At 51.5% G+C, this 24881-nt stretch overlaps 1 protein-coding gene across 9 annotated transcripts in view; it reads left to right on the forward strand.

The window, feature by feature from the left end:
* The window catches only part of LOC105494193 (ATP binding cassette subfamily B member 9), a 55824-nt gene that overhangs the window by 17700 nt on the left and 13243 nt on the right, over positions 1–24881 (forward strand). For 5 of the 9 annotated variants that reach the window (XM_011762404.2, XM_071070872.1, XM_071070873.1 and 2 more), the window contains 9 exons: positions 5249–5393; positions 5926–6056; positions 7007–7212; positions 9585–9782; positions 11563–11691; positions 13623–13811; positions 14337–14510; positions 19253–19412; positions 22934–23070. In XM_011762404.2, the coding sequence (XP_011760706.1) occupies positions 5249–5393; positions 5926–6056; positions 7007–7212; positions 9585–9782; positions 11563–11691; positions 13623–13811; positions 14337–14510; positions 19253–19412; positions 22934–23070 (1469 nt within the window). The remainder of the gene's footprint in view (positions 1–5248; positions 5394–5925; positions 6057–7006; positions 7213–9584; positions 9783–11562; positions 11692–13622; positions 13812–14336; positions 14511–19252; positions 19413–22933; positions 23071–24881) is intronic. The other 4 variants (XM_071070877.1, XM_071070878.1, XM_011762408.2 and 1 more) reach the window with 3 other exon arrangements.

Here is a 24881-nt window from a genome sequence, read left to right on the forward strand (position 1 = left end):
GAACCCAGGAGGTGGAGGCTGCAGTGAGCTAAGATTGTGCCACAGCACTCCAGCCTGGGCAACAAAGTGAGACTCCATCTCAAAAAAACAAAACAAAACAAAACAAAAACTATGCATTTATGCTGGGCACAGTGGCTCATGCCTAAAATCCCAGTACTTTGGGAGTCTGAGGCAGGAGGATCACTTGAGGCCAGGAGTTCAAGACCAGCCTGGCCAACATAGCAAGACCCTGTTATGCATTCACCCTCCTGCCTCCCCTCCGAGGTCCTGAGCCCCTCAGGGGCAGGGGCCAGGTCTGACTCACCCTGGATCCCAGTAGCTGGCACAGAGATGGGCTCACTGATTGAATAAATGAATGACTGTCATGCCTGTGCAGACAGATAGCGCTCTGTGCCATGACCTTGTTTACCCTGCCTGCTGGGGCCCTGCCGTCAGCTGCTGTGTGGTCGAGGAATGCAGACATCCTCAAATACTGCTGAGCACATTTTCCCTGCTTGCAGGATTGCATCAAGAGTCAGGGCGCGGCCGGGCGCGGTGGCTCACGCCTGTAATCCCAGCACTTTGGGAGGCCGAGGCGGGCGGATCACAAGGTCAGGAGATCGAGACCACGGTGAAACCCCGTCTCTACTAAAAATACAAAAAATTAGCCGGGCGCGGTTGTGGGCGCCTGTAGTCCCAGCTACTCGGGAGGCTGAGGCAGGAGAATGGCGTGAACCCGGGAGGCAGAGCTTGCAGTGAGCCGAGATCGCGCCACTGCACTCCAGCCTGGGCGACAGAGCGAGACTCCGTCTCAAAAAAAAAAAAAAAAAAAAAAAAAAAAAAAAAAAAGAGTCAGGGCGCAGACTCACAGCTCAGCCTCCCAACTTCTTTGATAACTTTAGGCAAGTTATTAACCTGGCCAGTGCTCACTTGCCCATTCTGAAGTGAGGGCTTTGTTAGGGTATTGTGAGAAAGAAGTGAGAGGAGGCCTTGGTGCCTAGCACAAGTAAATACTTAATCAGTGTCAGGGCCAGATACAATGGCACACACCTGTGATCCCAACTACTTGGATGGCCAAGGAGGGAGGGTTGCTTTGGCTCAGGAGTTTGAGACCAGCCTGGGCAACACAGCAACACCTCATCTCAAAAAAAAACAATTAGGTACTATGATAATTAATAATTATTTTTCAATCAACACGCATTCAGCAGTGCCCAGCTTTTCTGTACCCTCAGAATCTTCAAACAAACAAACAAAAATAAAAAAACCACCAATTGGGAAATGTTAGTTTTAAGGTTGTGTATCTCTTATTAAATTAAGGTTCTTTAGAGGCCAAGTGTGGTGGCTCACGCCTGTAATCCTAACACTTTGGAAGGCTGAGGTGGGCGGATCACTTGAGGTCAGGAGTTCAAGATTAGCTTGGCCAACATGGTAAAACCCTGTCTCTACTAAAAATGCAAAATTAGCCAGGTGTGGTGGCGCATGCCTGTAATCCCAGCTACTCGGGAGGCTGAGGCAGGAGATGCGTTTGAACCTGGGAGGCAGAGGTTGCTGTGAGCGGAGATCGCGCCGTTTACTCCCCAGCCTGGGCAACAAAAGCGAACCTCCATCCCAAAAACAAATGGAGTCCTTTTTTTTCTTTCTTTTTTTTTTTTTTTTTTTTTTGAGGCAGGGCCTTCCTCTGTCACCCAGGCTGGCTGGAGTACGGTGGAGCAATCACAGCTCACTGCAGCCTTGACCTCTCCAGCTCAAGTGATCCTCCCACCTCGGCCTCCCAAAGTGCTGGGATTGCAGGTGTGAGCTACCTTCTGTAGCCTAAGATTCTTTAATATGGATTTCATGGTAAACCAAATGTATAAACTTGGGCAAGTGACTTAATCTCTCTGAGCCTCAATTTCCTATTCTGTGGAAAGAATACATTTCCACAAATGGAAGAAATAATTGTACCAAACCTATAGGATTACTGGGTAGCCTTTGATACTTGAAGAAGGTAGGGGAGCAGATATCTGGGGTAAGCGGCTGGGTACGGTGGCTCACACCTGTAATCCCAGCATTTTGGGAGGCCGAGGCGGGCAGATCACTTGAGGTCAGGAGTTCGAGACCAGCCTGGGCAACATGATGAAACCCTGTCTCTAATAAAAATATAAAATTTAGGCCGGGCGCAGTGGCTCACACCTATAATCCCAGCACTTTGAGAGGCCAAGGTAGGTAGATCACAAGGTCAGGAGTTCAAGATCAGCCTGGCCAACATGGTGAAACTCCGTCTCTACTAAAAATACAAAAATTAGCCGGGCACAGTGGCAGGCATCTGTAATCCCAGCTACTCAGGAGGCTGAGGCAGGAGAGTCACTTGAACCCGGGTGGCAGAGGTGGCAGCAAGCCAAAATTATGCCAATACACTCCAGCCTGGGCGACAGAGTGAGACTCCGTCTCAAAAAAAGAAAAAAAAAAAAAAAAATATATATATATATATATACACACACATATAAAATTTAGCCGGGCGTTGTGGCAGTCACCTGTAATCCCAACTACTTGGGAGGCTGAGGCATGAAAATCACTTGAACCTGGGAGGTGGAGGTTACAGTGAGCTGAGGTCATGCCACTACACTCCAGCCTGGGTAACAGACTGAGACTCCATCTCAGAAAAAAAAAGATGTCTGTAGTAAGAGCACTCCAGGCAGAAGGACCAGCCCATGCAAAGGTCCTGAGGCAGGAAGGTGTCCAGTTGTTCAAGAGCAGACACCAGTTAGCTAGAGCAGAGGGAGTGAGATGGAGCGGGGAGAAGACAAAGGTCTCTGCTAGCGGCTCAGTCATGCAGGTCCTTTGGGGTATTGTAAAGACTTTGGCTTTTACCATCTCACTGGATGAGAAGGGGGCTTTGGACTGTTTTGAGCCGAGGGACAACAAGATCTGAGTTAGTTCCAACAGGATCCTGCCGTCTGCTGTGTGAACAGGCTGATGTGAGCAAAGTTGAGAGCAGGCTACTGAGATAGTCCCAATGAGGTGAATGACTTGGACCAGGGTCGGGGCAGTAGAGGCAGTGAAAGTGGTCGGGTTCTGGAAATGGTCTGTTTGCTGGTACATTGGAGAGTTTCGCGTAATTCTTGCGCAGGTTCGGCAGGACAGTTTGCCGGCATGCACAGCCCCTGGTACCCAGTAGGGCGATTATTAGCATTGGTGCTTGCTGGAACCAAAATGCTGTCACAGCTCACCGTTGCCATCTTCTTTTCTGTGGGTAAACTGAGGCAGAAATTCAGGCTGGGCAGAACTCTGCAGCCTTGGCTGGAGACCCCGTTTGGCCAAGGACTGTGGGGACACAGGCCCTCTAGGCTGCCACCTCATGGTCCCAGCAGAGGGCACCAGAACTGCACAGAAAGTCTCACTATTCACGTGTCTGAGCCAGGTCAGACAGTGCTAGCCAGACCTGCCCGGGGTTCATTCCCTAACCTTTATTGAGCACCTACTGTATACCCAGCCCCAAACCTGGCTCTGCTCATGGAAAGAACTTCAGTGGCAACAGGTCCTGGGATGAACAAGGGCCTGGCCTGGTGACACCACTATTTCCATAAGAGGAGAGTGGGCATTCCAGATTATTGCCGGGGGAGTCTCGTTTCTGCTGCTATAACAAAATACCACAGACTGGGTCATTTAGAAACAAGAGAACTGATTTCTCACTGTTCTGAAGGCTGGGAAGTCCCAGATCAAGGTGCCAGCAGGCTTGGTGTTGTGAAGGCCACTCTCTGCTTCCAAGATGGTCCCTCCTTGCTGTGTCCTCCAGAGGGGAAGACTGCCGTGTCCTCACACTGCAGAAGGTGGAAGGGCGAGAGACGGCAAACCAGGCTCACAAGTCCTTTGAAAAAGGCCCTCATCCCATCCTGGAGAGCTCTGTCCTTGTGACTTACTCACCATCACATTGTGATTGTGTTTCAATGTATAAATTCTGGGAGATGCATTCAGACCACAGCAGGAAGGGAAAAGAAAGAGCCCCCAGATTGGAAGCCAGTTTAGGTTTGAGTCCCAGCCTTTCCCCTTGCTGTGTGACCCGGAGTAAATTTCTCAGCCTCTCTGAGTCTCCCATTCCACCCCAGGATTGTTGTGAAAACACAGTAAGGCAAGTGGGTAGGAAAGCACCCAGCAAGGTGTCAAGTGCCCCACCAGGAGGGGTGGGGTGGCAATTTCCGGCATTGCCTGGAACCAGAATAGCAACATCTTGTGAGGTTCTAGAATTTGGATTCTGAACCCAGTGAGAAGAATGAAATCAACTTTGGTGTCAATCAGCCAATGATTGCCATGTGGCCTGGGCGAGTCTTCTGATTCAACTTCACTTTCAGCCGGGTACTGTGACTCAGGCCTGTAACCCCAGCACTTTGGAAAGCTGAGGTGGGTGGATCGCTTGAGCCCAGGAGTTAGAGACCAGCCTGGGCAGCCTAGCGAAACCTCGTCTCTACAAAAAAGTACAAAAAATTTAGCTAGGCCTGGTGGCGCGTGCCTGTAGTCCCAGCTACTTAGGAGTCTGAGGTGGGAGGATCCACTGAGCCCAGGAGGTTGAGGCTGCACTCCAGCCTGGGCAACAAGAGCGAAACCCTGTCTCAAAAAGTTAAAAAAAAAAAAAAAGAAAATATTTTACAAAAATAAAAATAAAAACAAATTAAATTAACTTTTCTCATTTGTAAAATGCGGGGTGATCCCAGGGCCTGCTCCAAAGGGAATGAAACAAAGGTCAGGAGCAGGGGCCCATACCTACAATCCCAGTACTTTGGGAGGCCGAGGTGGGAGGATTGCTTCGACCCAGGAGGTTGAGACCAGCTTGGGCAACATAGTAAGACCCCCATCTCTACAAAAATAAATTAATTAATTAATTAAATTAGCCTGGCATGGTGGCACATGCCTGTATTCCCCACTCAGGAGGCTGAGACAGGAGGATCATGTGAGCCCAGGAGTTTGATGCTGCAGTGAGCTATGATTGCACCACTGCATTCCAGCCTGGGGGAGAGAGCGAGACCCTGTCTCAAAAAAGAAGAGAATGAAGCATCCCGCGGGAGCCCTGGCTCGATGCCTGGTAGCCACTACAAATAAGAACCAGCAGGCTGTGTGGATGCAAGGCCCAGTGCTCCCCTGTTCTCTGAGGAGGGGGCATTAAGCACCCTGGGGCCCCACGATGGGCAGCAAGAGTTTGCCGAGGGAGGAAAGCCCACTGGTGGAGCGGGCGGATGGGTTGGTGTGTGGACTTCTGGAGCCTCAGGAGGAAGGGTGCGGGTTCCCCTGGCTGCAGATGTCCCTGAGGCTGCCCTGCCTCCCCCAGGAGAGACCTTCCTGCCCTACTACACGGGCCGAGCCATTGACGGCATCGTCATCCAGAAAAGCATGGATCAGTTCAGCACGGCTGTCACCATCGTGTGCCTGCTGGCCATTGGCAGGTAGCCGGCTCAGCCCCCACGCCCCACCCCGCCCCGCACACCCGCCTGCACCAGGGAGGGAAGGGAGGGCCTGTTCCTAAGGAAGACGGGCCAGGGAGGCCCTGGAAATGCCCCTGGTGGGCCTGTCCCTCAGCTGGTCATCCTGGGAACTGGCTTCCACACTGACTTAGAGTACCCTAGAACCACACCCTGTGGTCCCTGAAAAGGGCTTCAGTCCTCAGGGTTCCCCGCTCACCCTCCCTGGCTGTTTTCCAAGCGGGAATCTAGTCCCAGACAGAACCAGCTTTGTCTGAGCTGTTCTGGAAGCAAGAGGGTCTGGCTGGCACATTTGGGTCTCTTGCCCCACCACTGTCCCCTTTGCCCTCACCTTGGGGGGGCTCCCACTGGGAATGAGGGGGACCCCACAGGGGTGCCAGCCCTGGAGCGGGGCTGCGGTGGGGCTCCCAGGCCTGCCGGCAGCGGGAGGGGGCAGCCGGGTGTGGTCATTGGTCTGGAAGGACGTCGTGCTATAACATCTCTTATCTGCAATTAGCTCATTTGCCGCAGGTATTCGGGGCGGCATTTTTACCCTCATATTTGCCAGACTGAACATTCGCCTTCGAAACTGTCTCTTCCGCTCACTGGTGTCCCAGGAGACAAGCTTCTTTGATGAGAATCGCACAGGTTGGTCCTCCCAGTGCCCTAGGTGTCCTGGGGGCTGGGCCCCACCCCAGTGGGCTTGCTTGGCTCTGAGGAATGAAATGGGCATGTGGGTGGTCTCGGCCCTCTGCCTTCGCCTCCTGCTGTTAGTTCGGGCTGGGAACACCCTGGGCTTGGCCTGTGTCCTGGGAGCTGGCTTGCTCACTGAGGTTTTGGTGTGGGCTGCGGCCTCTGTGGGGCCCTGGCCAGGCCACCCGAGGTCCCTGCAGGGGCCAAGGCCTTGCTTTCCATTGCCCCATGGAAACCACCAGGGCCAGGACTAGCCACCCCTGTGGCCGGCAGAGACTCCGCTCCTATGGGGGTCAGCGGGTGAGGGCCAGGGACCACAACAGGAAAGACGATAGAATATCCACCAAGATCCAAGCTGAGACACACCAGCCTGGGTCCAAGCCCTGGTGCCTCCACTTGCGAACTTCACCTCTCTGAGCCTCTGTTTTCTTGTCTGTAAAATGGGAACACGGATAGTAGCCATCCATGGGGTCCTTACACAGCTCTTAGCACAGTGTCCAACTTAGGTAAGAAGTGTCTGTGCTTTTCTGCCTGCCACCAGCCAGGTTATTTCTCTAGAAGGGAAGGGGAGTTACTCCCTCTGCCAGTGACAGGGAGGAGACATGGCTTTGAAGTCTGGCTCAGTCACAGACGGGCCATGTGACTACGGGGGCCCTCCTGTTCTGAGCCCCAGCCTCCTCCGCTGTACAGCGGGATGTCATGAAGCTTAAGCAAGAGGCTGGTTACTGGGATTGGCTCGGAGTAGCCCTCGAGGAGTATCTGCTCTTCTCTCCCACCTCCCAACCCCGCCCACAGGTAGGGAGGCCCGGCTTCCCAGTGTCTGTCTCAGTGGCCCCTTAGCATCCCCCACCGCCACCCCCAAAGCCCGGGTTGCTGTGGCAGGAGCTGAGCCGCCTGTGTTCCAGGGGACCTCATCTCCCGCCTGACCTCGGACACCACCATGGTCAGCGACCTGGTCTCCCAGAACATCAATGTCTTTCTGCGGAACACGGTCAAGGTCACGGGCGTGGTGGTCTTCATGTTCAGCCTCTCATGGCAGCTCTCCTTGGTCACCTTCATGGGCTTCCCCATCATCATGATGGTGTCCAACATCTACGGCAAGTACTACAAGGTAGGCCCGCCCCGACCCTGCTGGGGGCTGTGCACCCTGGCAGCCCCCAAACATCCCCAAATAGCCCCTCAGGGGCTCAGGGGGCCACTAAGGGCTAGTGAAGGACTGGTCTCGAGGTTGTGTTTGCATTCATTCATTCATTTGTTTGCTCATTCAGTAAATAATGATTGAGCATCTGCTATGTCCCAGGCACTGGGATACATCAGTGAAACAGCCAAGGCCCTTGCCTTCCTGGAACTTCTATTCTAGTGGCAGAGACAGATACTAGGTACCAACAGCACAAAGAATAAGAATCCACAATACAGTAAAAGATGGTCAGTGCTAAGGAGAAATACGAAGTGAGGAGCAGAGGGATTGGGAGCATTGGGGGTAGTTGCAATTTTAAATTTTACTTGCTGGCTGGGCCCGGTGGGTCATGCCTGTAATCCCAGAACTTTGGGAGACACAGGCATGAGGACCACTTGAACCTAGGAGTTCGAGACAAGATTGGGCAATATAGCAAGACCCCATCTCTACAAAAAAAATTTTTTTTTGTAATTAGCTGGGTTTGGTGGCACATGCCTGTGGTCCCAGCTACCTGGGAGCCTGAGGTGGAGGATTGCCTAAGCCCAGGAGGTCGAGGCTGTAGTGAGCTATGATTGTGCCACTATACTCTAGCCTGGGTGACAGAACAGGACCCTGTCTCTAAAACGAATGAATAAATACAAGTTAAATAAGTCTTGCTGAGAAGGGTCTGAAGGAGGCGGGCGTCTTGGGAGGTATGTGCTGAGCAGAGGGCACAGCCAGTGGAAAGGCCCTGGGTTGGAACGTGCCTGGCGTGTATGTGGGGATGGTGCGGGCCTGCCGTGATGCCGTCATGGGCAGGCTGCTGTCCCCTCTGGCCACCCCACAGCACTGCTTCTGCTTCGGAGCTAGGCCCGTGAGCCAGGTTTGGCCTCACCCTCCTTCAGCTTCCCAAATGGGTGGGTGCCCCCGAGCCCTAAGGGACAGACAGGCTGGGTTCAGACAGGCAGGGCTGTGACCCTGTGACAGGTGCAGGCAACCCCCTCACAGTCACCTAGGCCTACATGGGGTACTTCTGAGCAGGGGCTCGGATGCATGACGGCCTCCAGGTGGTGCCGGGTAAGTAACTGTCGCAGCTCCATTGGAGTCTTTGGTGTTGGTGACCTGAGACCAGGGTAGCAAAGGAAGCCATCTCCCACCCAGCCCCCGGTGAGGCCACTCCCCACAGCCTTCTCCAGCCACACAGGAGGGACCTCTACCTGAAGTTCCAGGTCACGAACCTCCCTGCTGTCCTCACTGAGATGAGAAAGTAAATCTATTCTTTAGAGTCTGAGCCGTTTCCAGCATGCTGCTCCCCACCCCTTGCTTCCAGTCTTCCCACCAGCCCCTGGTACAGAGCAGGAAACCCTGGAGCTCCCCCTCAGCCCCCACCTCTGTGTGCACTGCAGGCCCCGCCTTTGAGCTCAGCTAAGGGAGGCCTCAGGAAGGCTCTGTGTGGGTTTTCCACCCCATGCCCGAATGTGTTGTGTATAGTCAGTGAGTCATCTCCACAAGCCACACACACTGCCCGTGGCCAGACATGACTCAGGCACCCTGCATGCTTCCTGTGGCCAGGGTGTGACACATGGCCATGGGACATGCCAGTGCATGCTCCTGTCCTGGCCTCTAGGGCAGCCTTCCTGGCTGGCTTGAGAATCAGCATAGTGACTCCTGCAAAGTGTGAACAACTCCACCCAGGGGCCTCTTCCAGGACTCTGGTGAACAGCAGCCTGATGGCCGCACACTTGGGACCACTTTTCAGCTCTGCATGTGGTGACATGCACATGGTGTGGGCAGATTTCACAACCCATGGCCCCTGCCACCATCTAGAACTTGGCTGGGAGTTCTGGAATCTCTTTGTCAACCCTCAGGCTCTAACATAATTTATGTTGATGATGTAAATGGTGCCCCTTTAATAGTTTGTGTTTCTTGTATAGTGTACAACCTGAACAACCGTCCAAGGCATCCCCTGCTCTTCCAGCACAGAGTCAGGTGTTGAGGCCCCTTTTCTGAAAGGATTACCAAAAACTGTCCGGTCATGAATAACCTCTTTTGAATACTGGGGATGACTTAATGATCAGCACCCCCCATCCTTCAGGAACTGAAACCATCGCCCCAAAATCCTCTCTGGAGTTGACTATCTGAGTGTGTCCAATTGAGCCAGAAAGAGATGGGGGAGAAAGGGCTAGATTTTGTCTTTTTGTCCCAGGAACCTCTTGCATATAGCTGGTGCCAGCGAAGGGTAGAAAAAACCAGAGAGGCCTGGGGGCTCCAGTACATAGTGAGGCTATTTTGGGGTCTTCTCCTTCTTGTCCCCCTCCTGTCCATAGAGGCTCTCCAAAGAGGTCCAGAATGCCCTGGCCAGAGCGAGCAACACGGCCGAGGAGACCATCAGCGCCATGAAGACTGTCCGGAGCTTCGCCAACGAGGAGGAGGAGGCAGAGGTGTACCTGCGGAAGCTGCAGCAGGTGTACAAGCTGAACAGGAAGGAGGCGGCCGCCTACATGTACTACGTCTGGGGCAGCGGGGTATGTGCCCCTGGCCAGGCAGCTCTGGCTGTGGAGGGAAGGGATGCAAAGATGGGGGAAGCCCTCGATCTAGGACTTCAGCCCTGCGTGTTGGTGTCAAGCTGGTAGAAATCTTTCTTTCTTTCTTTCTTTCTTTCTTTCTTTCTTTCTTTCTTTCTTTCTTTCTTTCTTTCTTTCTTTCTTTCCTTTCTTTCTTTCTTTTCTCTTTCTTTCTTTCCTCTTTCTTTTTCTCTTTCTTTCTTTCTTTTTTTCTTTCTTTTTCTTTTTCTTTCTGTCTCTCTCTCTCTCTCTTCTTTCTTTTCTCTCTTTCTTTCTTTCTTTCTTTCTTTCTTTCTTTCTTTCTTTCTTTCTTTCTTTCTTTCTTTCTTTCTTTCTTTCTTTCTTTTCTCTTTTCTTTTCTTTTCTTTTCTTTTCTTTTCTTTCTTGACAGGGACTCGCTCTGTCACCCAGGCTGGAGTGCAGTGGCGTCATCTCAGCTCACTGCAACCTCCGCCTCCTGGGTTCAAGCGATTCTCCTGCCTCAGCCTCTTGCATAGCTGGGACCACAGGCACCCGCCACCATGCCTGGCCAATTTTTGTATTTTTGGTACAGACAGGGTTTCACTGTGTTGGCCAGGCTGGTCTCGAACTCCTGAGCTCAGGTTATCCACCCGCGTCAGCCTCCCAAAGTGCTGGGATTACAGGCATGAGCCACTGTGCCTGGCTGAGAATCTTTCCAGGATGCAAGGCCACCCCTGTCTCCCCCTCACCTGGCGTGGGGTGGCAGGGTGGGAGCTTTCTTTTCCCAGCTGGGGAACATCCTTGCTGAGGTGGGGAGTCAGCAGGTCCCTAGGCCACTTTCGGGCAGGTCTCGTGTCACAGCCACACACACTCCTGACAGCGTCTGGTACACTCCCGGGAGCGAGTCACAGCCCCTCCTTGGAGGATGGGGAGCACTTGGATCATGTCACTGCCCCACTGGCCACACATGGGAGGTGGGCAGGTCAGGGCATAGCTGGGGAGGAATGAGGAGGGTTTGGAGTGAGAGGGAGGAGGGAGTCGGTGGTCTACAGGGGAGCCAGGGGACAGAGGATATCTGGGTCCTCCTGGGCTGCCACCTCCTGAAAGTACCAGCCAAGGAGGAGAGGAGGGGCTGGGGCCAGCTCAGCCGGCCGAGCCTCTTAGCAATCTGTCTGCCGGCAGGGGGTGCCTTTGCAGCTTCCACCAAGGCACGGTGGTCCAGACAGCAGCCTAGTTCTGGCTGGGCATGAGGAGGACAGATGGAGTCCCTGATTGGGTGTGGGCTGCCATGGGTACTCAGACTCCACTCCCTTCCCAGATGCCCCCCAGGCACAGAAGGAAGGCACGGGTGCCCCCAACACAGCCCCTTCTTCACGGAACCCCGCTGGGGGAGGAAACACAGAGTTCGCTGTGTGACCTTAGCCAGGGCACTTGCCCTCTCCGAGTCATGCTCTTCCCCATGAGGAGGATGAATAGCTCCCGTGTGGCCAAGCTGAGGAGCCTGGGGGTGGCATGTGTGTGCCAGGGGCTCACAAAGAAAGCCTTGTTCTGTGGCCAAACCCACAGCCTGCTCCAGCTGGAGGCCTCTGTAGGGAAATGCTCGGGGCAGGGGCGGGCCTGAGTGACAAGCCTTGGAAGGCACCCCTGCCAATGGCTGGCATTTCAGTTTGTGGCTGAGTCTGCCCTCACCTCCCCCTGCAGCCTGGGATGGGGCAGGGAATGGGGGATAGTGGGGGATCTAAAGTCCCCCCGACCCATATCCCCTCTCCCTCTGCCCCAGCTCACACTGCTGGTGGTCCAGGTCAGCATCCTCTACTACGGGGGCCACCTTGTCATCTCGGGCCAGATGACCAGCGGCAACCTCATCGCCTTCATCATCTACGAGTTTGTCCTGGGAGATTGTATGGAGGTGAGGGGCCAGTGCTTCCAGGGATCCAGAGAGAAGGGAGGGGTGTGGGGAAGAGGAATCTTAACGGGGTGGTGGGGCTCCGGGGGCTCTGAGCAATGTGGTATTTCTCCCTAAGGTAAGTAGGGGAGACAGCACGATCATGTCAAGAATGATAATACTAGGCAGGGCGTGGTGGCTCACGCTTAGAATCCCAGAACTTTGGGAGGCGGAGGCAGGCGAATCACTTGAGGTCAGGAGTTCGAGACTGGACTCAAGTGATCTTCCCACCTTAGCCACTTGAATAGCTGGGGTTATAGGCACCTGCTACCACACCCAACATGCCACCACACCCAGCTAATTTTTTTTTTTTTTTTGAGACAGAGTCTTGCTCTGTCCCCCAGGCTGGAGTATAGTGGTACAATCTCAGCTCACTGCAACCTCTGCCTCCGGTTTCAAGCTGTTCTCCTGCCTCACCCTCCCCAGTAGCTGGGACTACAGGCACGCACCACCATGCCCAGCTAATTTTTGTACTCTTAGTAGAGAGGGGGTTTCACCATGTTGGCCAGGCTGATCTCGAACTTCTGACCTCAAATGATCCGCCTGCCTCGGCCTCCCAAAGTGCTGGGATTACAGGCCCCGTGCCCGACCAGCTCTGGGGTTTTGAGTGTTTACTACCAGCTGTTGTCTTCACAGTAACAGGACACAGGTGCTGATATCACCCCCATATCACCAGTGAGGACATTCAGCACCTAAGAGCCTGAACTCAGGAGACAGACGGGCCTGGATTCAAATCCTGGCTCTGCCACTTCTAGGCTGTGTGACCTGGGCCAAGTTACTTGAGCCCCCTGTGCCTGAGTTTCCTCATCAGTAAAAAAAGAGATAATGTTAGAACCTGCCTCCTAACATACAGAGCATGCTTGGCCGGGTACAGTGGCCCACACCTGTAATCCCAGCACTTGGGAGGCTGAGGCAGGCGGATTCCTTGAGCTCAGAAGTTTGAGAGCAGCCTGGGCAACATGGCGCAACCCCATTTCTGCTGAAAATACAAAAAATTAACTGGGCGTGGTGGTGGCTCATGCCTGTGGTCCCAGCTATTCGGGAGGCTGAGGTTGGAGAATCGCTTGAACTCAGGAGGCAGAAGTTGCAGTGAGCAAGATCGCACCACTGCACTCCAGCCTGGGCAACAGAGTGAGACCCTCCTCTCAAAAACATAAATACATAAAAGCAGAATGCTCAAGAAAATGGGCCGTTATTGTGATTTACATTCATATTCTATGTATTTTTACCCAAGGAGAATATATTTATAGTACACATTAAGACCCATTTTGAAAATTGAAATCAAGCCAGGTCTGGTGGCTCATGCCTGTAATCCCAGCACTTTGGGAGGGTGAGGTGGGAGGATCACTTAAGGTCAGGAGTTTGAGACCAGCCTGGCCAACATGGTGAAACCCTGTCTCTACTAAAAATACAAATACTAGCTGGGCGTGGTGGCGAGCACCTGTAATCCCAGCTACTCTGGAGGCTGAGGCAGGAGAATCACTTGACTTGGGAGGTGGAGGGTGCAGTGAGCCAAGATTGCACCAGTGCACTCCAGCCTGGGCGACAGAGTGAGACTCCATCTCAAAAAAAAAAAAAAGCTGTGTTATGGCAATTGAGAGACCAAGGCTGGATTCCCGCTGTGCCATACCCCTGCCGGTTCCTGTGCTTCCATCTGCTCCTGTCGGGATGATAGCACCTACTCGGCTGGATGGCTGGGAGAGTGCTGGTGACGCTGCTGTCCTCACCTCCCCTAACTGTCGTTATCTAATGCAACAGTGAGTGGTCACTGGCCTCCTGCACCTCCCCACCAGAATTCTTTGCTTTCTCTGTACCCGCCTCATCTCTCTACTAGCAGGGGTGGGTCCTAGGAGTCGGGTGTCAGTGGGACAGGAACACGTGTCTCCTCTCCCCAGTCCGTGGGCTCCGTCTACAGTGGCCTGATGCAGGGAGTGGGGGCTGCTGAGAAGGTGTTCGAGTTCATCGACCGGCAGCCAACCATGGTGCACGATGGCAGCTTGGCCCCCGACCACCTGGAGGGCCGGGTGGACTTTGAGAACGTGACCTTCACCTACCGCACTCGGCCCCACACCCAGGTCCTGCAGGTGAGGGCACGGCTTGAGGCCTGCCAGAATCAGCCTTTCCGTCACCCCATTTCTCACGTACCTCCTATACTCCAGGCTGTGGCAGTGCAGCTGGGAATATGTCAGGCAAGATCCTTGCCCTCCAGGAGTTTTGGGCTCCAGTTGGGGAAGACAGATACTTAACAGAATGATTCCAGATAATAAGTGCTAGAAAGAAAATAGATCAGGGTGCTGTGGTAGGGATGGTCCATGGGAATGGTGATAACAGTCAAGAAGGGGTTCTCGGAGGAGGTGACATTTGAGGTGAGACCTCATCAGGGGGCTCCCTGCAGAGAGAACATTCCAGACAGAGGAAACAGCAAATCTAAAGGTGCTTCCAAGTCCTAGTGTCCTAGAAAGGAGAACGTTTAGGGGCCAGCAGTGTCCAAGCGAGGCAGAGGCACATGGGGTGGGCTGGGAAGGGCACCCACCTGTGTTGAAGGCCAGGGCATCCAGTCCTGGGACCTGAGCCAATGACCCCACACTGTGCCTGTGTGTTCTTTGCAGAATGTCTCCTTCAGCCTGTGCCCCGGCAAGGTGACGGCCCTGGTGGGGCCCTCGGGCAGTGGGAAGAGCTCCTGCGTCAACATCCTAGAGAACTTCTACCCCCTGGAGGGAGGCCGCGTGCTGCTGGACGGCAAGCCCATCAGCGCCTACGACCACAAGTACTTGCACCGTGTGGTATGTGGATGGGCCTGGGCCGCACTCCTCTGCCCTTTCTGCGTCTGTCTTTCTTGTGAGCTGTAACAGGTGCAGAAGAGGGCACTAAAGATAAATGGACAGTTCAAAGAATGATCACCAATTACAGCGCCCTCCTAGAGAAACAGAACATTCTTGGCCGGGTGCAGTGGCTCACACCTGTAATCCCAGCACTTTGGGAAGCTGAGGCTGGAGGATTCCTTGAGGCCAGCCTGGACAACATAGTGAGACTCCGTCTCTATTAAAAAAGAAAGAAAGGGCAGGTGTGATGGCCCACACCTGTAATCCCAGCACTTTGGGAGGCCGAGGCAGGTGGATTGCTTGAGCTCGAGAGTTCAAGACCAGCCTGGCCAACATGGCGAAACCCCATCTCTACTAAAAATAGAAAAATTAGCCGGGTGTGGTGGCACATGCCTATAATCTCAGCTACTCGGGAGGTTGAGGCACGAGAGTCACTTGAACCCAGGAGGTAGAGGTTGCAATGAGCTGAGATTGGGCCACTGCACTGCAGTCTGGGCAACAGAATGAGACTCTGTCTCAAGGAAAAAAAAAAAAAGAAATAGAACATTCTGGCACTCCAGAAGCCTCCTCCTCCCCCTGCCATGTGTCCCTTCTCTTCCCCCAAGAAGTAATGTCTTGACTTTTAGAGTCTTCATGTTCTTGCTTTTCCCTGGTTCTGCCATCTCTGCGTGCACCCTCGAACAGCAGAGCTCTGTGCTGCCTGCTCGGAACTTCGTCTGGGTAGAATCCTGATTGGTGTGTGGATTAGCTTGTGTCTTGTGTCTCCCACTCGACATTGTGAGTCATCCAGGTTGAGGCTGGGGACAGAGTTCGTTCATTTTCATTGCTGGGTGGTAGCCCACTGTACAAATGTCTATCACAATTATTTTTGCATGCTGGATATTTGGGTTGCTTCCCTTTTTTTTTTTTTTTTTTTTTTGAGATGGAGTCTTGCTCTGTTGCCCAAGCTGGAGTGCAGTGGTGCAGTCTCAGCTCACTACAGCCTCTGCGCTCCCGGGTTCAAGCTATTCTCCTATCTCAGCCTCCCTACTAGCTGGGATTATAGGAGTGCGCCACCATGCCTGACTAATTTTTGTATTTTTAATACAGACAGGTTTTCACCGTGTTTCCCAGGCTGGTCTCAAACCCTTGAACTTAGGTGATCAGCCTGCCTTGGCCTCCCAAAGTGCTGGGATTGCAGGCATGAGCCACCACACCTGGCTGGGTTGTTTCCCTTTATATTTTATTTTATTTTATTTTATTTTATTTTATTTTATTTTATTTATTTAGTTATTATTTATTATTATTATTTTTTTGAGATGGAGTCTCGCTCTGTCACCCAGGCTGGAGTGCAGTGGCATGATCTCGGCTCACTGCAAGCTCTGCCTCCCGGGTTCAAGCCATTCTCCTGCCTCAGCCTCCTGAGTAGCTGGGACCACAGGTGCCCGCCATAACGCCTGGCTAATTTTTTGTATTTTTAGTGGAAACGGGGTTTCGCCATGTTAGCCAGGATGGTCTCAATCTCCTGACCTCGTGATCCACACTCCTCGGCCTCCCAAAGTGCTGAGATTACAGGCATGAGCCACCACGCCTGGCCTATTTTTATTTTTTTGAGACAGGGTCTCCCTCTGTTGCCCAGGCTGGAGTGCAGTGGCACAGTCACAACTCACTGCAGCCTCAGAGTCCTGTGCTCAAGCCATCCTCCCACCTCAACCTCCCAAGTAGCTGGGACTGCAGGCACATGCCACCATGCCCAGCTAATTTTATTTTTTTTGTAGACATATGGTCTCACCATGTTGCCCAGGCTGATCTCAAACACCTGGCCTCAAGTGATCCTCCTGCCTTAGCCTCCCAAAGTGCTGGGATGACAGGTGTGAGCCTCTGTACCTGGCCTGTTTTTCAGTTTTGTTTTGTTTTGTTTTGTTTTGTTTTACCATTACCAAAAATACCAATGTGGGATATGGACAATTTTGTCTATGTTTTCTGGTGTACATGAGTATGTTCTCCCAAGGTATAATCCTAAGAGTAGAAAGCTTGGTGATAGTGGATGTACATCCCCAGCTGCAGTAGTTTCTGCCACAACAGCTATCCCCAGGTGGTTATACCAATTTATATTTTACAATTTACATTCTACCAGCAGTGAAGGAGAGTGTCAGCTGTTCCACATTTAGGTCATCTCCAGTACTCAAAATAGGCTATTCATGACTGTACAGTTTTTAGTAATCCTTTCAGGAAAGGAACCGTAACACCTGTCCCTGTGCTGGCCTAAGAGCAGGGATGCCCTGGATGGTTGCTCAGGTTGTGCACTGTCCAAGAAATATAAACTATTAAGGGAGCACCATTTACATCATCAATATAAATTATGTGAAAGCCTGGGTGTTGGCACAGAGATTCCAGAACTCCTAGCCAAGTTCTAGATGGTGGTGAGGGCCATGGGTTGTGAAATCTGCCCACACCATGTGCATGTAACCAGAGGTAGATTGTTGTGAAGTGGTGCCAAGTGGGGGGCCACCAGGCTGCTGCTCACCCAAGTTTTAGAAGAGGCCCCTGGGTAGAGCTGTTCACACTTTGCAATAGGTACCACGCTTCAATTCTCAGACACCTAGCATTATCAGTCCTGAATTTTTGCTAACTGGTGAGAATGTAGTGGTAGCTTATTGTGGTTTTTTGCGTTTTCCTGATTACCGAAGATATTAAACACCTTTTCATATATTTATTGGCCATTTGGTTTTCCTTCTTCATGAATAGCCTCTCTTAATTATTTATTTATGTACTTTTGCTTTCTTTTTTTTTTTTAAGATGGAGTCTCGTTCTGTGGCCCAGGCTGGAGTGCTGTGGCGTGATCTCGGCTCACTGCAACCTCTTCCTCCTGGGTTCAAGCAATTCTCCTGCCTTAGCCTCCCAAGTAGCTGGGACTACAGGCACATACCACCACACCTGGCTAATTTTTTGTATTTTTAGTAGAGACAAGGTTTTACCATGTTGGCCAGGCTGGTCTCGAACTCCTGACCTCAAGTGATACGCACACCTCAGCCTCCCAAAGTGCTGGGAGTAAGCTATGGTGCCTGGCCTATTTATGTACTTTTTGTTTGAGATAGGACCTCGCTCTGTTACCCAGGCTGGAATTTGGTGGTGTGATCATGGTTCACTGTAGCCACGACCTCCTGGGCTCCAGCAATCCTCCCACATCAGCACGTCAGCCTCCTGAGGGACTATAGGTGCACACCACCACATCTGGTCAACTTTTTTTTTTTTCCAAGATGGAGTTTTGCTCTTGTTGCCTAGGCCAGAGTACAATGGCACGATCTCCACTCACCACAACCTCTGCCTCATGGGTTCAAGCGATTCTCCTGCCTCATCCTCCCGAGTAGCTGGGATTACAGGCATGCGCCACCACACCTGGCTAATTTTGTGTTTTTAGTAGAGACGGGGTTTCTCCATGTTGGTCGGGCTAGTCTGGAACTCTTGACCTCAGATGATCTTCCCACCTTGGCCTCCCAAAGTGCTAGGATTATGGGCATGAGCCACTGTGCACACCTGGCCAATTTTTTAATTATTGAGACGGGCTCTCACTATGTTGCCCAGGCTGATCTCAAACTCCTGGGCTCAAGCCATCCTCCCACCTTAGCCTCCCAAAGTGCTGGGGTTACAGATGTGAACCACCATGCCTGGCCTCTAAATTTAAATTTAAAAATGTTAATTTCTGTAAACATAAAACAATAAAATGCTACAAGCAAATCATATTCTCATAGTTATTATGAATCTTGTAACTAAGACATGAGTGTCCCCCTCTACCTTACCTTTTGAGTTCCAACACATGGAGGTAACCAGTGTTAACAGTTTAGTAAATACCCTTTTCAGTGTGTTTCCTATCTTTATAGAAATATATCAGTATGTGAAGGCACATGCTGATAATTTTTTTAAACAAAAATAGAATCATGCTGTGTATATGTACCTATTGCAATTCAGTTTTAAGGATGCGCTGTCACTATTTAACCAATCCCCACTTATGGACACCTAGATTGTTTCTATTTTAATTTAATTAATTAACTAGTTATTTTTTGCTACTTACCGTGTTGCAATGATATCTTCCATACTATGTTTTTTTTCATTTTGTAGATATGGGGTCTTGCTGTGTTGCCCAAGCTGGTCTTGAACCCCTAGACTAAAGAAGTTCTCCTGCCTCTGCCTCCCTAAGTGCTGGGATTACAGGCATAAGCCACCAAGCCTGGCCATACTATTATTTTTGCAGGCCTAGGTTCCTGAAACTGGAATCTAGAGATGATAGCTCCTTTAAATTGTTCTCTTAGAGGGGAGGGGACCACCACCTGGGCAGTCTGTGACCTGGAGCCCTGCTGTGGCCTCTTGCTTCCTGAGATGGGCAAACTCATTCAGAGCAACATTCTATACTCTATTCCTCTTTCTTTTTTTCCAGGACAGGGATGGCCAGTGAGCTTTCTCTTGGAGGTCAGGGAACTTGGCTTATCCCAGAGCAGCAAATGTAGCAGGCCCCGTTTGCTGATTAGGGGAGGGTGAGGGCTTGTGGGTACAGGCAGGAGTCGCTGTTGGGGAAGAAGAGAAGCAGCTCAGTGTAGTCACTGGGCCCTGATCAGGTTTCAGGCCTGAGACTGCTGGCGTCTCCAGGCCCCAGGCAGCAAGGCTGCTGGGGACAGCTGGATGAACACATTCCTGGCCTTTCATGCCCCGTGCTTCCTCCTCCCCAGATCTCCCTGGTGAGCCAGGAGCCGGTGCTGTTCGCCCGCTCCATCACAGACAACATCTCCTATGGCCTGCCCACTGTGCCCTTCGAGATGGTGGTGGAGGCCGCACAGAAGGCCAACGCCCACGGCTTCATCATGGAACTCCAGGACGGCTACAGCACAGGTGTGGAGCTGGGGGTGGCCCCTCTCCTGGGCCCACAGGGTCACCCTCAGGGACATAACCCTCTTGAGGGTTAAGGACTGCCCTCTGCTACCTGCTCTCTTTTTGTGAAGATGGGGTCCCGCTACGTTACCCAGGCTAGACTCGACCTCCTGGGCTCAAGCAATCTTCCTGCAATCCCCAAAGGGCTGGGATTACAGGCATGAGCCACTGTGCTCTGACTCACCAAAGTATGTACTAACTAAATTATTACAGAAGCCCATACACTGGAATATTATGCTGCTGGGAAAAAGAGGAAGTAGAAGGAGGAGGAGGAGGTGGAGGCAGAGGAGGAGGCAGCTCTCCATATATCAGTATAGAAAGGTCACTGAGATATGATGCTAAGTGAAAAGAGCCAGGTGCAGAGTATAACGAGCTGTTGATTTTTTCCTATTAAAGGATCAGGGAGATAAAAATAACATGTTCATATTTGCATAAAGAAACTCGATAAGGATGTGTAAGCAACTAATGAAAGAAGTTTTGGTGGGAGCAGGAGGGAACTGAAGAAAGGACTTAAATTTTCATTATTTATAGTTTTTTGTGTTTTTTTTTTTTGAGATGGAGTCTTGCTCTGTCACCCAGGCTAGAGTGCAGTGGAGCGATCTCGGCTCACTGCAGGCTCCGCCTCCTGGGTTCACACCATTCTCCTGCCTCAGCCTCCCGAGTAGCTGGGACTACAGGTGCCCGCCACCACGCCTGGCTAATTTTTTGGTATTTTTAGTAGGATGGGGTTTCACCATATTAGCCAGGATGGTCTCGATCTCCTGACCGCGTGATCCGCCCACCTCAGTTTCCCAAAGTGCTGGGATTACAGGCATGAGCCACCATGCCCGACTTATTTATAGTTTTATATATTTTTATAATTTTTCTTTTTCTTTTTTTTTTTTTTTTTGAGACGGAGTCTGGCTCTGTCACCCAGGCTGGAGTGCAGTGGCGCGATCTCGGCTCACTGCAAGCTCCGCCTCCCGGGTTTACGCCATTCTCCTGCCTCAGCCTCCCGAGTAGCTGGGACTACAGGCGCCCGCCACCTCGCCCGGCTAGTTTTTTGTATTTTTTAGTAGAGACGGGGTTTCACCGTGTTAGCCAGGATGGTCTCGATCTCCTGACCTCGTGATCCGCCCGTCTCGGCCTCCCAAAGTGCTGGGATTACAGGCTTGAGCCACCGCGCCCGGCCTAGAATTTTTTTTTTTTTTGAGGCAGGGTCTTGCTCTGTCACTCAGGTGGGAGTGCAGTGGCGTGATCACGGCTCATTGCACCCTCAACCTCTTGGGCTCGAACTATCCTCCTGCCCCATTTTTTATTTTTGTTGTAGAGATGGGGTCTTGCTATGTTTCCCGGGCTGGTCTCAAACTCCTGGGCTCATGCAATCCTCCTGCCTCCCAAAGTGCTGGGATTACAGGCATGAGCCATTGTGCCCAGCCTATATTTTTAGATTTTTGAACCACACGAATAGCCCCTTTTCAATAATTAAATATATACAATGTATAGGGGGGATTGGGGAGATGTTGATCAAAAGATAAAAATTTTCATTTAGGAATAAGGTCAAGAGACCTGTTGACTATAGTTTTTTGTTTGTTTGTTTGTTTGTTTGTTTAATTGAGACAGTCTCACTCTGTCGCCCAGGCTGGAGTGCAGTGAAGCAATCTCACCTCACTGCAACCGCTGCCTCCCAGGTTCAAGCCATTCTCCTGCCTCAGCCTCCCGAGTAGCTGGGATTACAAGTGCCCGCCACCACGCCTGGCTAATTTTTTTTGTATTATTAGTAGAGACGGGGTTTCACCATGTTGGCCAGGCTGGTCTCGAACTCCTGACCTCAGGTGATCCGCCCGCCTCGGCCTCCCAAAGTGGTGGGATTTCAGGTGTGAGCCAACATGCCTGGCCAGCTATAGTTAATAACAGTATACTGTGTACTTGAAAATAGCTAAGAGAGTAGATTTTAAGTGTTCCCTCTAAAAATAAGTGATAAATATGTGAGACAATGCATATGTTAACTGGCTTGATTTAGCCATTCCACAGTATATATGTATTTCAGAGCATCACATTGTACACCATTAAATATGAACTATTTTTACTTGTCAATTTAAAATAATTTTTAAATAAAAATATACTAAATATACTATTTTTTAAAAAGTTACCTAATTAATATGAACTTAAGTGGTTCTAATTAATTTATATAATAAATATTTTAAAATAATGTTTTAGAATTAAATAGAGGTGGTAGTTATGCAACACTGTGAATGCACTAAATGTCACTGGATTATTCACTTTTTTTTTGAGATGGAGTCCCGCTCTGTCACTCAGGCTGGAGTGCAGTAGCGCGATCTCAGCTCACGGCAACCTCTGCCTCCTGGGTTCAAGTGATTCTCTTGCCTCGGCCTCCCGAGTAGCTGAGATTACAAGCATGTGCCACCACACCCGGCTAATTTTTTGTATTTTTAGTAGAGACGGGGTTCGCCATGTTAGCCAGGATGGTCTCGATCTCCTGACCTTGATTACACGATTACACGATTACAAACGTGAGCTACTGTGCCCAGCCCGGATTATTCACTTTACAATGGTTATGTTTATGTTATGTCAGTTTTATCTCAATGAAAGCAAAATGAAATAATAAAGAGCTGGTGGCATGTCCAGGTGCAGTGGCTCACGCCTGTAATCCCAGCACTTTGGAGGCCAAGGCAAGAGGATCGCTTGAGGCCAGGGGTTTGAGAACAGCTTGGGCAGTGTAGTGAGACCCCACCTCTATAGAAAAATATTTTAAGTTAACCAGGTGTGGTGGCATGCACCTGTATTCTCAGTTACTCAGAAGGCTGAGGCTGGAGGATTGCTTGAACCAAGAAGTTTGAGGCTACAGTAAGCGATGATTCACTACTGCACTCTAGCATGGGTGAGAGAGTGAGACCCTGTCTCTAAAATAGTAATAATTTATTGACTCCATTTCCTGTTGATGGACATTTGAGTCTATTTGTTTTATTTTTTGCAATAACAGTGCTGTGAGTCATGCGTGACCTGTGTCTATATTGTTGTGCATGGGAGGAAGTTGGTCCATGGGGAAAACTGGTCCAGGTGGGCTTGCTGGGCCATAGGCCGCACATCTGTGGTGAATACACACAACCTTTGCACTGCACAGACTCAGACCCAGGGTGATGGCTGCAGCTCTTCAAGCCATGGGACTTGCTCCAACTCCCCTTCTCCAGGAGGATGGGTGAGGGCCTGTCTCCCCGCAGCCTCACCTGCACTGTGTACTGTCAGATGTTTGGGTTTCTGCCAAATGAATGGGTGAAAATTGGTAACTTGGTATCGATTCGCATGTAGGCTTAATCTGCATGCCCCTGACGAGTTGGGTGAGGGGAACATCATTTCATGAGCTTTCAAGCTGTGGGTTCCAGCCGGCCCTTTGCACAGCTGCAGGGCAGGGCCCCTCACTCTTCCCCAGGGCTGCCCAGCCTCACCTGTTGCTAAATTGTCTCTGTGTCTCCACCATACAGAGACAGGGGAGAAGGGCGCCCAGCTGTCAGGTGGCCAGAAGCAGCGGGTGGCCATGGCCCGGGCTCTGGTTCGGAACCCCCCGGTCCTCATCCTGGATGAAGCCACCAGCGCTTTGGATGCCGAGAGCGAGTATCTGGTGAGTCACAGGGCGGTGGGCAATGCCGGGGCAGGAGCGGCTCCAGGCGGCCAGAGGCCCCATCACCCTGCAGATGGGTGCTGAGAAGAGACGGGTCCCAGAAGCTCTCCCAGGCTGTCAGCCTCCTGGGCTGGTGAATTCCTGGTGTTGAGAGTGGGGAACCAGGAGCCATTCTGGGCCCAGCCTTCAGGCTCCAGGCAGAGCTGTATGGTGTGGGGCGAGAGAAGGAATCAGAATGGGGAGACCTGGGTCGTGAGCGGTGGCTCACGCCTGTAATCCCAGCACTTTGGGAAGCCAAAGCAGGTGGATCACCTGAGGTCAGGAGTTGGAGACCAGGCTGGCCAACATGGTGAAACCCCGTCTCTACTAGAAATACAAAAACTAGCCAGGCGTGGTAGCACATACCTGTAATCCCAGCTGCTTGGGAGGCTGAGGCAGGAGAATTGCTTGAACCTGGGAGGTGGAGGTTGCAGTGAGCCGAGATCGTGCCACTGTACTCCAGCCTGGGCGACAGAGCCAGACTCCATCTGGCTCAAACAAACAAACACAAACAAAACAGGCACGGTATGGTGGCTCACGCCTGTAATCCCAGCACTTTGGGAGGCCAAGGCAGGCGGATCACTTGAGGTCTGAAGTTCGAGACCAGCCTGGTCAACATGGTAAAACCCTGTCTCTACTAAAAATACAAAAATCAGCTGGGCATGGTGGTGTATGCCTGTAACCCCAGCTACTCAGGAGGCTGAGGCAGGAGAATCACTTGAACCCAGGAGATGGAGGTTGCAGTGAGCTGAGATTGTGCCACTACACTCTAGCCTGGGCGACAGAGTGAGACTCCATCTCAAAAAAAAAAAAAAAGCCTGGGTGCAGTGGTTCACACCTATAATCCCAGCACTTTGGGAGGCTGAGGCGGGCGGATCACCTGAGGTCAGGAGTTCAAGACCAGCCGGGACAACATGGTGAAACCCCATCTCTACTAAAAATACAAAAGTCAGCCAGGTGTGGTGGTGGGTGCCTGTAATCCTAGCTACTTGGGAGACTGAGACAGGAGAATAGCTGGAACCTGGGAAGCAGAGGTTGCAGTGAGCCAAGATTGTACCATTGCACTGCAGCCTTGGCAACAGAGCGAGACTCCGTCTCAAAAAACAAACAAACTAACAAAAACAAAAAACAGAATGGGGAGACCTGGACTAGCAGCTCCGTCCTGCAGTTTATAACCGTGTGACCTCAAGCTAGTGCTTCCCCTCTGAGTTTCATTCTCACTGGTCAGGTGGGCCCAGTCATGTATTTGTAGATGGCTAGCAATCTCAGTCTATCTGCGGATTGATGCACTTATTACACAGAGAGTTCCTGAGCTCTTTCCAGGCACCAGGCACCGTTCTGGGGTTATTGTGGTAGGCTGACCAGACCAAGACCCTTGTCCCCACGGTGTTTCCATTCCAGTGGGGAATGCAGATAAGAAACAAGGAATGCCAGGCGTGGTGGCTCACGCCTGTAATCCCAGCACTTTGGGAGGCCGAGGCCAGCAGATCACGAGGTCAGGTGTTCGAGACCAGCCTGGTCAACATGGTGAAACCCCCATCTCTACTAAAAATACAAAAATTAGCTGGGTGTGGTGGCGGGCACCTGTAATCCCAGCTACTTGGGAGGCTGAGGAAGGAAAATGGCTTGAACCCAGGAGGTGGAGTTTGCGGTGAGCCGAGATCACACCACTGCACTCCAGCCTGGGCGACAGAGCAAGACTTCGTCTCAAAAAAAAAAAGGAAACAAGCATGCATTCACCCCATGGCCTGTGCTACGAAGCAAATGAAACA

Source organism: Macaca nemestrina, chromosome 10 (genome assembly GCF_043159975.1).
Source record: "Macaca nemestrina isolate mMacNem1 chromosome 10, mMacNem.hap1, whole genome shotgun sequence".
NCBI classification, from domain to species: domain Eukaryota; kingdom Metazoa; phylum Chordata; class Mammalia; order Primates; family Cercopithecidae; genus Macaca; species Macaca nemestrina.